This window comes from Melozone crissalis, unplaced genomic scaffold, assembly GCF_028551555.1.
Source record: "Melozone crissalis strain CALT ecotype California unplaced genomic scaffold, PUWL_Pcris_2 ptg000018l_1, whole genome shotgun sequence".
Lineage (NCBI taxonomy): Eukaryota > Metazoa > Chordata > Aves > Passeriformes > Passerellidae > Melozone > Melozone crissalis.
The window spans coordinates 33,599,886-33,616,013 of NW_026535796.1; the positions used below are offsets into that span (position 1 = coordinate 33,599,886).

The 16,128-nt window shown below is 54.3% G+C and overlaps 1 protein-coding gene across 1 annotated transcript; it reads left to right on the plus strand.

Annotated features, from left to right (window-relative positions):
- Positions 1 to 11,465: 11,465 nt before the first annotated feature.
- VRTN (vertebrae development associated) lies at positions 11,466 to 13,493 on the plus strand. Its single transcript, XM_054276238.1, has one exon. The coding sequence runs from the start codon at positions 11,466 to 11,468 to the stop codon at positions 13,491 to 13,493; it is 2,028 nt and encodes a 675-aa protein (XP_054132213.1).
- The last annotated feature ends 2,635 nt before the right edge of the window (positions 13,494 to 16,128 follow it).

Here is a 16,128-nt window from a genome sequence, read left to right on the forward strand (position 1 = left end):
TTCCGCGTGCGGCGTCACCACAGAGCTCCCGCCCAGCGCCGCCTCTCCCCCGCGGCCCAGCGGCACAGCGCCCCCTGGCGGCGCCGGGCGGGTGTGCTGCTCAGCACACAGCGGAGCCGGGCCGGCCATCCCGGCGGGCCGGCCATCCCGGCGCGGTGGGCGTGCTTGTGTTCCTCACCTCTGGCCCCCGCCTGCTCACAGAGCCGGACCGTAGTGCCGGGCAGGGCCCGGGGCCGAGCCGCAGCCGTAGCGCCGCAGAATCGGGCACTAACGCGTCTCTTGAGGAAGGAGCTGGACAGGCACGAACTGATCCCTCTGCGGATCCCAGGGGATGAGGGACAGTCGCCCTGGGCAGCAGGTATTGCCCGCCTGTTACAGGGGAGACAAGAAAGAAGCACCAGTACTGATTCTGCACATTCGTCTTATTTTGGGGTGGACAGTGAAGGTTCCGTTTGCTTCCAAAGGACTCACAACTGGCAGTGACCACTGCAGGGGATCTCTCAGGCCAGGACATTGGGATTGGACCGCGATCCCCAGCGCGATGGTGACGGCAGGGCGTGCTCCCCACCCTGCTGCAGGAACGCGAACGAAGCAGCGCGGAACCCCCGACAGAGGGAGGAACTTCAAGAAAGCAGCAATGAGTGTCAGTGAATGGACCCTCTCTGGCTTCTCAGTGACCCCGGTTTTAATACAGAAACCAACTAATTTTTTTTGTCAGGTTTGGGTTGGAACCTAGTTTCATAACTCAAAAAGTCATGAAATAGTTCAGAACAAGTAAATTTCTGGACAAACCTAGTGATTACAGATGAGATATCCTATGAGCTGCCATGCCTTCCTTTCTCATGTGTCTCTCCCCTACCATCCAGTTGATGCCATTTCTTCTGCAGAGCCTTTGGGCTTTTGCGTGTACCCTGTGGGTTCCTTTTCCCATATGCCTAGTAGCTTTGTTCTTCTGCCATTTCCCTGCCTCCCGGCCCTTCTTCTCTTCCTTCACCCTCATCTCCTTCATCTTTGCTCTGCTGCTACCTGCTCAGTGGTCCAGATAATTCATACTTCACACTTCACAAAATCAGTGTATCAGTGTATGCTCTCAGGGATGAAAGAAGACACATCAGTGTGTTTCCTCAGCAAATGGCCTTGTCTCTAAGTAGTGTCCCTTTCTCCTTGCTCTCATCTCCCTTCTCTCATCTCTTTTGGAATTCACAATGCTATCAGTCATACCTAAAGGTTAAGCTCCAGAGGGCAGAGATCAGCCCTGTGAAAACCTGACCTCAGTGATGACTAACTTTTATGTTAAAAGAATCATGGGGTTTTTTCTCAGCTGTTGCATCAGACCTGGGTGACATTTACTCCTAGGCAGTCACATCCTCTCATGGGGCATTACTGCAGCTGTGGAAATTGTGTGGGTCACCTTGTCAGTGGTTACCAGGATTGAACTGACTCCTTTGCTCTGCTGTCCACTTTATGATGAGGGGATCTTCCTTCCCTTCCCTCCTCGACTGGTGAAATGGCTTTCCAGCGCCAGGGCAGTCAAAGGATCTAACACAGAGATGAGATGGCCACAACTGTCTGTCCCAAGCCCGCCCTCCTACTTCTTCCTTCTCCCAGCCCTTTGTTCTGTCACTGGCACCCCACGACCTCCCCCTGATAAAGCACACGCTGTGAGCTCCCTTTGGCGTATCAGCTTCACGATTTTTCCTGGGAACTCTCCTAAGGCAGCCAAGATCAAGAACAAAAGAGAAGTGCTTTCTCAGTGCCTCTCCATCCCCCCTCCGAGGCTGTGCCCTAGACACTCAGCTGCTGTCAGCACAGAAACATTTACATCTTTTACAGCACTCCAGCTCTACTTCTCACGTTTCTCCCCCAGCAAACACCATGGCCATTTCAGTGTGTGCCTGGGGGCAGGGCTTGGGAAAGGACTGGGGAATCACAACTTGAGCAGAGTTTTATGGGTCTGTTTGCACTGAAGGGCCATATCTCAGCTCCCTGACTAGCTACAGACCCAAGAGAAACCCCCTCTGCATTGCTAACCTGTCACCGAAGTGTATGCCATGAATCCAGGGAAGGGAGAGCTGGGCCTGGCTTGCTGGGTCCTGGGCTCCTTGAGGCAGTGCAAGTTAATTCCTTGTGGTGTTTAACCGCAGCCCCATCTGCTCCTGCTTGCTAGGTGTGAAACATCCCATCCCCCATCCTCCCCTGCCTGTTCCATGCATTTTTGCCCTGCCCGGGACCAGTGAAGGAAGCCAGATCCTCCTGCATCCCTGGCCTCCCAGCCGCTGGCTCACGTCGTTCCCCACTGCCCCTCCATGTTTCCATTTCCCTGTGGTCCCTCTCTGCCTGCTGGCCTGAAGCTGGGATGCAGGGAGAAGCCTGACAAACCCATCTTTCGCTGCCTTTGTGTAGTAAGTGGTCCTGGGTGTCCTCTGAAGCAAGCAGCAGTTTCTGTCATCACAGAAAGAAACACAAAACTGCAGCCTTGAATCTGTAGTTTGCTTTCCCTCTTTCCCAGCTCTTCCTTAACGCTGCTGTCTTTGTGATGTTGCGTAATGAAGCACTGCCAGAAGATTATCCCCTTCCTGGGCTTTCCTAAACTGAATCCACCATTTCCTGCCCATGTTTCCAATTCCGAGTCTCCTCACAGGTACCTGTCCTCACCAGAGCTTGCAGCTTCTTCAGTGTGGGATCACCTACAAGCTTTAGCCCTCCGTCAGATCATTAGTAAGGCAGGGGTAATAAAAACTCCCATCCTGAGTTTCAGCTCCGTCTATATTAGGGTGTGAACTAAACCAGATAATTTTCAGCTGGATCAGCAAGCTGAACTGACTGAGAGTCCCTCACACTCCTGTGCCACCCCAAAGCAGAGGGTGGGAATGGGAAACCAAGGGGGAGCAAACAGCATAGGCCAGGCTCAGCATGGCTTAAACCTCCATGGAGCCACACCACGGGCTCCTGCTGTGATATCTTAATGATTCTGCCTTTTCCTTCTCCACACTCTCTGTCTTAATTAGCCTTTCCCCCTCCTGTGGGCCAAACTGCTCTGCTTTCTTTTCAATCCTCCTTCCTTGTGCTTTGCCTCTAACAGTGTCTTTCTACTGTACACTTCAAAGGCTTTGCTTGCTGCATCTCCCCCATGCTGGCATTGGCTGGTAACACCCCCAAAGCAGGCCAGGTCGGCCATGAACTCAGAGTCAGTGAAATGGCTTTGGGCCCATTGGATCTGGGTAAGAAGCAGGCACGGGGGAGGAGAGGTCAAGGATTTTTGGCATTTCACCTATAAGAAGAATTATTAGTAACACAGGAAAAAAAAAGGGGGGGGGGAGAGACCCCTCCTCCACCTACCCACCCACCCTCCCCAGAGAGAGCCCGCTGAGGGCAGAGTGCTTTTATGTGCAAGTGGGAGGGAAGGAGAGTGTTAGGGCTTCAGAGGGAAATGCTTTGATCTTGACTTTGAATCTCATTCAGTTCCCAGCTCTCCCCCACTCTCCCACCTATGGCCAGGACCACAGGATGTGGCCAGGACTCCTGGTCCTTGCTCAGTGCTATGGTACTTCACTTGCTGTTTCACATTTAATGTCCTCCTGTGCACCTGGGAGCCTCACAGAGGCCTCGTGGAGCAAGAGCACAGTGCCAACACCAAGTTCAAACTTTCCCCCTATCTCACAGAATGGGAAGAGAAAGGGAGCCCAGTTGGACAGAAGCCAGAAGGAAAAAGAGCCCCGAGATGAGCAGAGGTGAATTAGAGATGGTACCTATTCTCAAGGCTCTGGTTCCCCAGGGTGGGGATCAAGCAGACCTGGCTCTCCTGTGTGTCCCAGTGCTTTAGACTGGTCAGTGCTGAACATGATCCAGAAGATGTACTAGGAAGCAGTAACCATTAGGAGAGGGACAGGGAGTGGCTCTCAGAAGACAGCACTGATGTCCCCATGTCCCACAAAGAGTTATTTTAAGTTGGAGAGAGGAGAACAGCAATGAGAGCCCTTGGTGTTCTCTGCAGGATGGGAAGGAGGTAGCACTGATGAGTGCTGAATGATGGGGAATGACCCTGCGTTCTGATTCACTTCAAAGGAAGAGGACTATAGGGTGTGAGAGAGACTTAGGGGCCTCCAGTCTCTTGTCCAAGGTGGGATCTAATGTGTAGGCAAGTTCCCCACTTCCCTTGGGAGATGAAACTGCTGACTGGGCCTTGCCCTTAAGCTGTCTTCAAGTTCAGGCCAAATACTTCTGTGTCTGTATTGCTCCTTTTTTTCTCAGCTGAAGTCACTCCTGTTAATTGCTGTCCCTTGCTGAGGTTGATGCACTTGAATATCCCTGCCTGCCAGTTCTCACTTCAGCACCACTAAATAGATTTTTTCCTCACATCATCTCCTATTTATAATTTAATCACTCCAGCTCTGCTACTCCTGGCTGAAAACTTCCTATAGTTTGTTTCTTTCCCTTTCAGTATGATTGAAGCAGACCTGTCTGCTGGTCCAGCACTGTCCCAGGCATGCACAGACCCGAGGGTGCCCCACAGGACTTCTCTGCAGAGCCCAACCATTGCTCTCTCTGAGCATCACTTTAAGGGCTTCAGCACACACATGAGGCAGTGGGTTCAAAGGTGGTTTCAGGCCTGGGAATGAGAAATACCAGACAATGTGAATGCCAAAACAGGACTTCTGTCATTCACAGTAAACAAGTTACTACAAAAATTGAGGTGGACTTCATGTTTTCCAGGTCCTTCTTGAGCAATATTGCACCAGAACCCTTTGAAGTTCCTTCTCCCTAAGACTGGTGGGCATATTGCAGCTGCAGCAATCTGATTTCTCTTGCCAGTTCAGGCTGCAAGCTCTGCTCATTGCTCTTTCCTTGTGGAGTAATGCAAGGCACAGGAGAGAAAGCAGCCAGGACAGTAGACACTTTGCACCCTCCTAGGAGCTCCCATGCTCTCATTTCCATCAGCCCCTCTACAGTCCCACCTCCCCTGACTTCCTGGATACATTCAAATTCTGCAGTGCTCTGGAGCAAGAAAGGTGGGAAAAACAGAAGCCAGGGTAACAGCAATGACTTTAAGAAGATGGATGTGCCAATTTAGCCCATGTATAGAATAGAAATGGGTCACAAAGTAGTGTGGGTCAACCTTTTCCAGCTCCAGAAGTGGTTTTGGCAACTGGTCCACAGTCTGGCCAGCCCCAAATGGCATTTGGCTGCCCAGGTGTTTCAGTTATATCCCATCCTCTCTGAATAGTCTCATCTGGTCCACCCATGGACAGCTCTGCAGTAGGTAGGGTGCTCTGACTCCCTCCACTCCTGGAGGTCCCCTAGGTTGGAGTGGGGAACTCTCCTGATGGGGTGGATAGCTGAGCGTTTAAATGTTGTCCCCATGTGTGACACTGTCAAGATTGTCACATTCCAGTGACAGAACCAGAGCAAGACCTGTCTTATTATACAAGAAGTCAGCACTAAGTCCTTGAGACATCCTCATGAGGTTCAAGCCAACAAGAATTCTATCTGCTAAACAAAGAGGTTGCTCATGACCTGGGAGAAAGCTCTGAGCCCAAACCTGGAGCAGTAAAACCTGCCTTACAGCACGTGTGCCTGGAGACCCCCACAGCTGGACATCTCTCCACCTTTTCTCTGAGCCTTGTCTGGGAGAGAATGGGCTGCAAGCAGGCAGGTTAAAACCCAACAGACAGAAAAGCTTCTGGCAGCCATAGCCAAACTGCAAAGGTCTCCATGGTTGTAATGATGAGGCATCCTGCACCAAAGCAGGAAGCACTCCGGTCCCCCACCTAACTCCTCCAAGGAACAGAAAAATGCTAACTACTTGTTTATAAGCTGGAAGCGGGTGTGTGCAGTCATCTGCATAACAGAACTGCCCAAGCTGTCTCTTTGTGTGTTTTCCAGCTCCTATGTTAATCACTGACCCTGCTGACTCCGGCATTTACCAGTGTCTCACTGCCCTGTGAGCACCGTTTTGCATTTGCAACTGAAGAAGTTAAAAGGATGAAGGATGAGAAGGGACGCTCAGCAGCTGTGGATATGAACACCAGCCTGCCAGAGGGGAAAAGAGCCAGGACTGGACAGGTTGATAGAGAGAGTGGAGCTGGCTTTGAAAGACTGTCTGAGGGGGATAAAGCTCACCAGGGAATGGTTTAGGTCTCTCTTCCTTGCACTGTAGCTTCTCTGGGTCCAGTGAGAGTGACCTCTTTGAGTCCTGAATGTTCAGTGTCACCTGGGATGATGACTCCTAACTAAGGCTGGGAGGACTCTCAATCGGCCAGTCCACAGCTTCCAGGGAGCCCTTTCCTCCTGTCAAACCCTCCCTGCATTCCTGGGATCAAATGTGAGACAAGAGAAGTGGGAAAAAACGCTCAGGGATATGTGCTTCAGGGCAGTGAAGGAATACCTTGATTTGTGCACCAATGCTTGCCCCTGGACTGCGGTGTAAGCAAAGGCAGCAGGGGAAGGAGCTGGGCACATTTACCCATTGAAATATCTGTGTTTGGTTGCTTCCCGAATTGCACAGGAATCCGGTACACGGTGTTTCTGTGAGCCCTCCTGCCCTCTCATTGCCAAATGCTGCAGCAGAAATCATGCCACAGTGAGGTTCCCCAAGGGCAGTGGCATGTGGGGCAGGAAACCCTTGCTGTCTCTGGCATCAGGAGTACTCTGTGCCCCTCACTGGATCTGGAGCAATTGTGGCAGGTTTCAGGCTGCTCCCCAGGGATAGGCTGGGGAGAGGGAGAAGAGGCTAGATACTGCCTGCAACCAGAGCTACACACACACAGGGGGCATGAAGCACTGACACAGTTAGTGAAGATCCCAGCTCTTCCCTCTTGACCAAACTATAACCCTTGTTACTAAAATGCACCCAGGCCTCACACCCACGACCAGATGGGCTCCTTGGGTTCCTGTTTTGGGGTGGTGTAGGTTGGGATGAGACAGGTTCTGAAGGAAGCTCTAGAGCTCTGGACGTGTGCAGACGCCATAGGGTGGAGGTGGTGTTGACAACTTAGCAATGCTGGATCGATGCTGGAACGAGGTGCCTGATGTGCTGGCTGTTTGCACAGCCTCACGTGATGCCCAAGAGACAGGGTGAAGCCATTGTGAGAGCAGGAGTTAAGGAGGGGGACCTCGGCCCTGAGATTAGGCTGAGGAGGCAGCGGGGCAGAGATAATGGGGAGAAAGCCAGCTCCACTGAGGGCCCAAGCATCAGCAGGCAGATGTAAGGCTGTCCAGAGCTGAGGACAGGGAAAAGGTTTCTGTAATTTGGGTGCCTCCCATAGACAAATGAGAAGGTTTTGACGGGCAGCTTTGTCTGCCTTAGGAGCCCAAAGGTCCCACCAGCCTGGCCTTGCTGGTGAAAGGGCCGCACTTGGGAAGGAGAGAGGAAAGGGCATGTCCTAGCTAGCAGGACAGAGGGACCATGGCCTCGTCAGGAGCAAGCCAGGAGAAGGGTTCAGACACAGATACAGGCTGTGCCAATCCTTGGGCTGCAGTGACACTCACCCGGGACATGCCTGCTCCCCGTGGGACACGATGGCGGAGGCAGGCGCCCAGCTCCCACCCCGCGGCCCCATGGGCTCCGCCACTCGCCATGCGGCTCAAGCCATGCGGGGCATGAGGGGCAGAAGGATGCTTTGGGGCGCGGGGTGCCCGGGCGCTCCGGGGCGCAGCGGGGCAGGGCGGCCGGAGGCGGCGGGCCCTTTAAGTGCGGCGGCGGCGGCACAATGGCCATTATCACTTTAGCTTTGGAAGTGACCCCCGGCCCGCTCCGCTTTCATCTGGGCCGGGGCCGCGGGGATGGCCCGCTTCCTGGCGGGGGAGGGGAGGGCGGGGGCCGGCGGGGAGGGGAGGGGAGGGGAGGGAGGGGCGGCCCGGCCCGGCCCGGCCCGGCTCGGCCCGGCGCCGCACGCGGCCGCCCGCTCCCGGGGGTCACTGCGGGGCTGGCACCGGGGCGGCCGCGGCTCCGCGCCGCTTCCTGCCGCCGCCCTTAAAGGTGCGGGGCGGCCCGGTGTGCGGGCTGGGCGTGACTTGACCCGCGGAGTCAGGTGAGTGCCGAGCCGTGCTGGGCGCCGTCGGGGCCGCGGCTCCTCGCCATCCCTTCCAAAGCCGCGGGCTGTCCCGCTGTGGCGGCACCATCCCCGGGCGGGCGGGCGGGCGGGCGTCCGTCCAGTCCCGTCCCCTTCTGCCCTCGGTCTCCGCTCGGCAGCTGCCCGGGCACCGGCGGCCTCTCCCCCGGCCCGGGGCTGTGTGTCCCTTTGTCTCCTGGCGAGGGGAGCGGCCGCCTGTGCTCCCACCCGGGGTGCGGGGCCGGCCCCGTCGCGGGGCAGCCGCACGGAGCCACCCCCGGCGCCTTCGGGAGAGGCGTGAGCAGCCGCGGGTGCCGGGGCTGGGGGTGTCCCTCAGGCGCCGCCCGCACCGAGCGCTCAGTGCCCCCGCCCGAGGGGCGGACGAAGCCGGACTTGGCTGCAGCGCTTCGGCCTAGGTTAAGGTGCGTCTGAGGCTTTCCCCTCTCCTGGTGAGCTACGTCCCATTTATGAGCTTCGGTGGATCTGTGGATATTGGCAGATGGAGCAGGCATCCTGCTGCCTTTGCTGCTTGCCCCTAGAGCTCCTCCGGTGATATTTCTAGCCTAGACAGCTGCTGGAGGCTACCACTTCTGTGCTCCTGCCGTACCGTCCCGCTTGTTCAAATATCCTCCTCTCGAATGAGAGCCTGTACCACTGGGGTGGTGTGAACCGCAGCTGGGGCTGGGCAGTGAGCCACTGTACCCAGGTGGGCTGGGGTGCATGAACACCCCTGCCCCTCTGGGGTACATGGGGTCTTGGGCAGTTGGGGCTGAAGTCTCCTGGATTCCTGCTGGTGGGAGCAATTTTGGGACTGGCTGGGGGAACTTGCACTACTGGATGCCACCAGTCCATCAGTTTAGGTGAGGGAACGTGACCTGCAGCTGTTTCTTATCTGTTACAATGCAAAAGTGGCCAGGTTGGGTAAAACCTTTATCAGCAGCAGAAAGCTCCCTTGGTTACTTCTTGGTGCTGAGGTGGTTTAGTGAACACTTGTCTGTCGTGTTCAACATGCTTCCCTGGGGCTGTGCAAGGAGAAGTGTTCCCTTTGCATCAGGTCCTCTGTGCTGAGAGCTGCTGGGTTTGATCTGGCCATGAACCAAGCCCCCCAGCTTTTCTGACTTCTGTTTCTGATTACCCAAGCCTCTCTCCACCTGCCCCAGGAGTTCCTTGCTGGTGATTCAGCTGTGGGTTTTGCCTTAGGAGTGCTCTGAGAAGCAGGAGCTGACAGTGACATTGAGGCTGTGGATTTATTACTGAAGAAAAGGATTAATGGCCATTAAGCTGTTCCTCCAGCTCCTCCTCAGTCCTTAAGGGGCTGGGAAATGCCTACTAGGACAGAAATACCAGGGTTGTTGCTGATGCTCTCTAGTTTATATCAACTATGTCCTCACCCTCTTCTGGGTGAAAGACATCTGTCTTGTCTTTCTTGGCTCTTCTGGTGGGACAGTGCTCAGCAGACCTTGGCTGTTGCAAGGGGAGGTGGCTGGCTCACAAAGCATTTGACAGACCACAGAGAGGGAGGACTTGGGCTTTCTCAGCCCTATAGTTGTCCTGAGTTGTGCCTTTGTTTCAGCTCCTCAAGCTCATGTCACCCAACATAGTCTTAGTCAAAGTTTCTACAGACTTCTAGGAAAATAACAATGCAAATCTGACCTGAAGTGACAATTCCATACCTTCTCAGACCAGGATTTTAGGACAGGTTTATCTTGCCTGCTTCACAGCTGTGTGCATTCTCCTGTGTTTGTCTCTAGTAACTGATGCCCTACAGCTGTGGGAGCAGCTGTAAGAACACTCTGGCCTCTGACATGCAGGAGATTGTGGAGAAGTTTGGAGCAGGGGAAGGGATGCAATTGGTGATTACCTGTGATCTGGTTAAAGGCAAGACTCAGTGGCAGCAGCACGGAGGCTCCTTGTGATGAAGAACTTTTATGTGTCTGTGTGATTCTGTGGCACCTCATGTGGTTTGTTCATGGCCGGGGGCCATAGATGTCACAACACTAATAACCATATCTGCAGCAGGGCTGAAAATGGGGAGAGTTCTGGCTGGACATCTGCTTTACTGTAGAGCTGCTGCTTTTCCTGCTTCTGCTGTTCCTCATGTACCCACAGAGCTGTGAGTGCATAGTCGTACCTGTGAAGTGTTGAGAGAAGGTGAGCTCTGGGCTGTGAACTGAGCAGGCTGCAAAGTGATGCTGTACATAGTAGGTGTGATATGAGAATGAAGATTAGGAGAAAATGGAGGAGATTTGGCTTCTTGAGTGAGGTGTTGTGGTCCCTGGGAGAAAACTGGCCCAAAAGGGGGAGAGTAGGCTGGCTGGGAGAGGCCTGAGCTGTCTGACTGTGGAAGGATGCTGAAGAGGGCTGCACTAATGAAGCTGGAGCTAAGAGCTGTGCAGCCATCATGAAAGGCCCTGGAGTGGTGGGGACACTACTGGATTCCACAAGCTGAACAAAGCTTTTGGATTCCTATGTGGAATCCAGTAGAAATACAAAGCTTTGACCCTTTGTATTCCATGAGTTCCATGTATTCCATTCCATTCCTCTCTCGGGCATGCAGAGGGAGGTAGGATGAGACTGGGACCGGCTCAGGCAGGGAGGAGTGCTCCATAAAGAGTCTGTAGTACCCACTCAGTGCTTGGACTCTGTACTTTTGGGTTGCCTACTCCCTGGTAGCTCATCCAAGAGAAGCCCTCCTTTCGTGCCTTCTCCTTTGCCGGTGGTGTGTGTCGGCTGAGCAGCAAGTGACATCTAGTGTTGGCTCAGGTACTGTAGCCATGGCTTTGGCTACGGTACTTCCATCCGAGGTTCTGTGGCAGTTTTTGGTGCCTGCAATGGGTGCAGCTGCAGTGCCCTGCTCTGAGGGAGAAGGCAAGCTCCTTGCCCCATCTTCTGTTGTGCTTGAACCGGGTGCATCCATGGCCCCGTGCAGGGTGGCTCTGTCACAGGTCCTTTCCTGCAGTGATGGCAAATGTTTTCCCTTTGAGGGAAACTTCTCTCTGGGTGCTTGTAGGGGAGTAGTAAAGTGGAAATGATGGAACCGCTACAGAGAGAGGTCGGTGTCGGGGTGATGCCAGGCCAAAACCAGGTATGCCGTGGTAGGAGGTGACCTGGCTTCCCACCCCATGGGTGCAGTCAATTCTTAGTTTCGCTTAGGCAAGTGGAGGCTGTGTGCCGTATGTGCTGCCCACAGGAGGTCACTGGTGAGCAAGCTGAGCTGTTCCACTCCTGGGTCTGCCTGGTGAGAACTGGGGCTTCCTCCTTTGTCCTTGGAATATGCAGGGTGGCCTTTCCTCTACCTTTTTCTCCCATCCTGTCCTTTGCACAGGAGCTGGACTTGGAGGCTGGGTCACTGCCGGTCTGGAGTGTGCAGTGTTTTCATCTCCACTGACTTCTTTATTTTTGCCATCCTTCAGGATGATCCAGAGGCACCAGCTGGTGCAGTCTGTGCTGCAGGAGCTGCAGGAAGCCACCGAATGCTTTGGTCTGGAGGGCCTCACCAGTGCTGCGCTGGAGGCAGAGAGGACCTTGTCATCCTTCTCCCTGCCTGGTTATTGTGGAAGTCAGTTCCAAGAGGAGCTGGAGGTTGACCGGGTAGCCAGGAGCCTCTATCCTGAGGATGCCCCAAGTAACATGCTGCCTCTCGTTTGCAAGGGCGAGGGGAACCGCCTCTTTGAGGCTGCTAGTGTGCTGCTCTGGGGCAACCCCAGCCTCAGCCTGGAGCTGCAGGTGCGAACTGTGGTGGAGATGCTGCTGCACAAACAATACTACTTGAATGGCATGATTGATTCCAAAGTGATGCTGCAGGCTGCCCGCTACTCCCTCTGCACTGAGGAGACCCCAGAGATGACCAGCCTCCCCATGGCTATCCTGGAAGCCATCTTTGATGCTGATATCAAAGCTACCTGTTTTCCTGGCACCTTTGCCAACATGTGGCACGTCTATGCTCTTGCCTCAGTACTGCAGTGTAACATCTACTCCATCTATCCCATGAGCAACTTGAAGATCCGCCCCTATTTTAACCGGCTGATCCGGCCCAGGAAGTGTGGCCCACGAACCTCCACGCTGCACATCATGTGGTCGGGGCAGCAGCTCTCCCAGCAGGTCTTCAAAGCGCAGTATTTTGTGGCTGTGGTTGGCCTGGAGGAGCTGGAACCCACAATACCTTCACCAGAGCCTCCTGTCCAGCCCATGAAGACCCTTGAGCTGCTGAACAGTGACCCCCAGCTGACCTACTCCAACCTGCGTGACCGCTACAGCATTACCAAGAGCACCTTCTACCGCTGGAAGCGCCAGTCTCGGGAGCACCGACAGAAAGCGGCTGCCAGGTTTGCAGCTAAACACTTCCTGCAGTCCTGCTTTCAGGAGGGCAATGTCATCCCCCTCCAGCACTTCCGACAAATGTTTCCAGAAATCTCCCGATCCACGTACTATGCCTGGAAGCATGAGATGCAGAGCATGGTCAATGGTGACACCTCTGCTCTGTCTGAGGCGCACAGCTTGCAGGAACTTCACAGGGTTGTCCCAAAAAAGGCTGATGTGAATGAGCCAAGAAATCAGCAGGGGAGCTTGAAATCCTCAAGTACTTCCCCAGATCCCATTCAAGCAGGAATCTTTATGCAAGGAGCCAAATCCTACCTGGAGAAATGCATTTCCATGAACACTCTGGTGCCTTACAGATGCTTCAAACGCAGCTTCCCAGGCATCTCCAGGTCCACTTACTATAACTGGCGAAGAAAAGCGATCAAGGAGAACCCCAACTTCAAGCACCCCCAGTCACCCTTGGATAACCAGAAAACTCTAGCTGTAGGAAAGCCATTCCTGCAGCTGAAGCCAAGCAGTGTGCCTGTTAGGAAGAGACGGAATGGAGACCGGCCAGCATCCAGGAGTCTGCTGCAGCTCCATCCTTCTCTGTGCTGGAGAAAGCAGCTGCGAGATGTGGCCAGGAGGCAGGTCCAGCAATGGCAGCTGCCGTTCTGCAAGTACCGCCTGCGCTATCCATCTCTCTCCTCCACAGCCTACTGGTTTTGGAAGGGCAGTGGCCAAACCATTTGGCAGCATCGCCTGCCCTGGAGCAGCTCCAGCCTGCCATTGAACCGTGTGTCTTCCCTGGCACCTCCAAGAGCAGAGCCAGGCCTCAAACCTCAGTGCCACGTGGAAGTAGCCACCAAGCACATAGATAAGCCAGTGCCTGCTGTGCCGTGCAACACCAGCATTTCGGGCTATGCCATGTCGGAGAGAGCCAGCAGCCGGATGTTTGTGATGGATGTCATTGCCACTGCCCAGTTCAAGGCGCAGGCCAAGCTGTTCCTGCAGCAGCGCTTTGAGTCGAAGACCTTCCCAACCTACAAGGAGTTCAGTGCCCGCTTCCCACTCACGGCCCGCTCCACCTATTACATGTGGAAGCGCGCCCTGCACGATGGGCTGACGTTGGTGGATGCCTGAGCTGGCCACAGCTCCTCTGCTGCTGTGCCCTTTGGCTCTCTGGTGCAGTGCTCGGGTTGGGGCCTCGCTGATTTTTGTTCTGGTTTGGTTTTGTTTTGTTCCTAGTCTCTGGCTTTCTTTTTTGTGTGGTTCAATCAGGTATGGGAGCATCCTCATAGTGCCTATTGCCAGAGGCTGGAGGAGTGGAAGGAGAAGGCATTGAGTATCCCAAGGGAGAAGGGCCAGATAATTTTCCTTTCTTTGTGCTCAGAGGATGAGTAAGGGACACTGTGCCAGTGTCATGGGATGCTGCTGGGCCTCATGAGATGGAGGATGTGAAAGTCTCTCTGCCCCAGGTGGTTGCTTGAATGAGTAATGTGGATGTTCAGGATGAGCATGGAGGTGCCTAGCATCTCATCAGTGAGCAGAGTAGTACTGGCTCAGCTGTAGGTGAGGAGAGGTTTGGGGAGTGCTCAGCTTTATGTAAGAAGCATCTTTGGGCTTTTCCCAGCTAAGGAGAATAAAAGTTTCACTTGGGATGAGTGAAGCTCTTGCTTTTAGTCCCTGCCTCTGACTGCCCTGATCTTTCCTAGATGGAGAAGAGACTGGTAGGTGAGGGGACTTGTTTGTGTCCTCACTGTAATCTGTATGCTGGGAATGCTAAGCCAGGAGTCAGTGTCTTCTGCAGGCTCTGCAGAAGCTGTCCCTGACCTTTCAGGTCTTGTAGCAATAACCTTTCACACAAACCTTTATTCTCTCAGCTGGCAGCTACCCTACTTTTCTAAGGTCTCTCTTCCTGAAGTCTAGGAGAATGCAGAGAGACTGCAACTTGTGTGCCCAGTGTCCCTGCATACCCTGTGCTGTGCTGCAAGCAACATGGATGCGTATTTCTCACTTGTAAGAAACCAAAGCAATAAAGACTCTTCCACTCCTAGTCCTGTGTGGTTTCTCACTGCGTGATTTCTGGGCAAGGCTTTTTTTCCCTCTCACTCTCTGCTTTCTAAAACTGTTGAATGGGCAGGGAGAGACTGTGCACACGTCAGTCCCTGCTCCTGAGAAGGTCCTCTTCTGGTTCCTGGTGGGGAGTGTCTGCTGCTTGATGTCGCCTCTCTGGAGGCCTGGCTGGGGCTGTGCTTTTCCTGGTAAGAGCCTAAGGTTTGCTTTCCAGAACAGATGCAAGGCTGGAGATAACCCAGTGTGCCCAGCCCTGTGTGACAGCAGGGGTGCACAGACAATGTCTGAGATGGTGGTGGTCCTGCCCTGAAGTAGTGATGGTTTACTGGGAGGCTGAAACCACCTGCTTGTATCTCTGCCCTGTGAGCATCTTCAGGTGTAGGGCTGAGGTGGTCTCTGCCTGACTCCAAAACCCCTCATCCCCTTAGTGTGTGAGTTCTCCTGTGCTGTCTGTCAGCATGGCTGTGCAGGACTAAGCTGTAGGATGTCTAGGGCTGGCTGGTACCACTGGCTGTCACCAGCTGCAGTACCTGGTCTTGCTTCCCAGAACTCAGAGCAATCTACAGATGTGTGGGGAGAGCTTCCCAAGCTCTGCATTTACAAGATCAGCTCCTGAGGCCGGGTCAGCAGGACTGACTCTTGTCTTACTCTCAGGCCTTTGACAGGGCATTGGGAGCTTTGGTGACTGTGTTAAGAGGAGATGCCATAACACACGTGGCGTGGCTGTCCCAAATCCATCCCCCTGCTCTGCCCCACCTCCTCCCAAAACTGCTCACAAATAACTTGTTTTTCCTTAAGGTGTCTGGAACCTGTCACTGGCTGCTGCAGCCCAGTCCTGTTCCTGAGTAGTCTGGCTTCACTCCCTGTGAGCCTCCTAGGCAGAGGGGTCCTGTGCTAGAAAGTTCTGCTGAGCTTTCTTCTGCAGCAGCCTGGCAGGAGAAAGGGGTGCTCAGGCTTGTCCTGTGGTGGGGCAGCCGTGTTGAACCAGGATCTGGGGCACATCTTAAGAAACCATTTTGCTCCTTGTCCTTGGTGATGGTGGGGTCTCACCCCTGCCCATCCAGTCCAGCACGTCCTCTGTGGTCCCAGAGGAGAGGTTCTGTGGCACTTGCTGTTTTGGGAAGGGAGGCACATAAGGAGCAGGGAGCTGCCAGGCAGTGCTGTGTGCTGCTGCAGAGAGCCCTGGGCTCTGTGTCAGGAAGTAATTGAAGTAATTAGCTGCCAGGGAGGACTCATCCATGAATTCCTCTAAGGGACTGAGTTGGTAATTACTGCAGAAAGATTACCTATGTCTCCAAACTGCTGGAGGCTAGAGATAGCTGCTTTCAGCAGCAGTGGTGGTTGTGGCAGCAGCTGTGAGAATGGATGGAAGACCCACCCCCAGAGTGTTCTCTGCCATGCCTGAGCAAGGGAAGCAGCAGGAAGGGTGGGTTTTCTGGTAGTGCTGATGCCAACATGGGCCCTATTTGGATGGCCATGAGGCTGAGGCAGCCTGTGCCTGACAGCAGGGCTGGGGCATCCATCAGCATGGTACAGCACAAGGGGTGGTGCTCAGGTGCTGCTGGGGGCAGGTGAGCATCAGGAGAGCCTGGGGGAGCCTTTGTGGTGTGGCCCTGTGCTCTGCAGGGTGAAGGAATGGCTTCTGCTTCACACCACCCAACTCTCCCTGAACTAGGAATGCTGCATGCATCACACCTGGCCA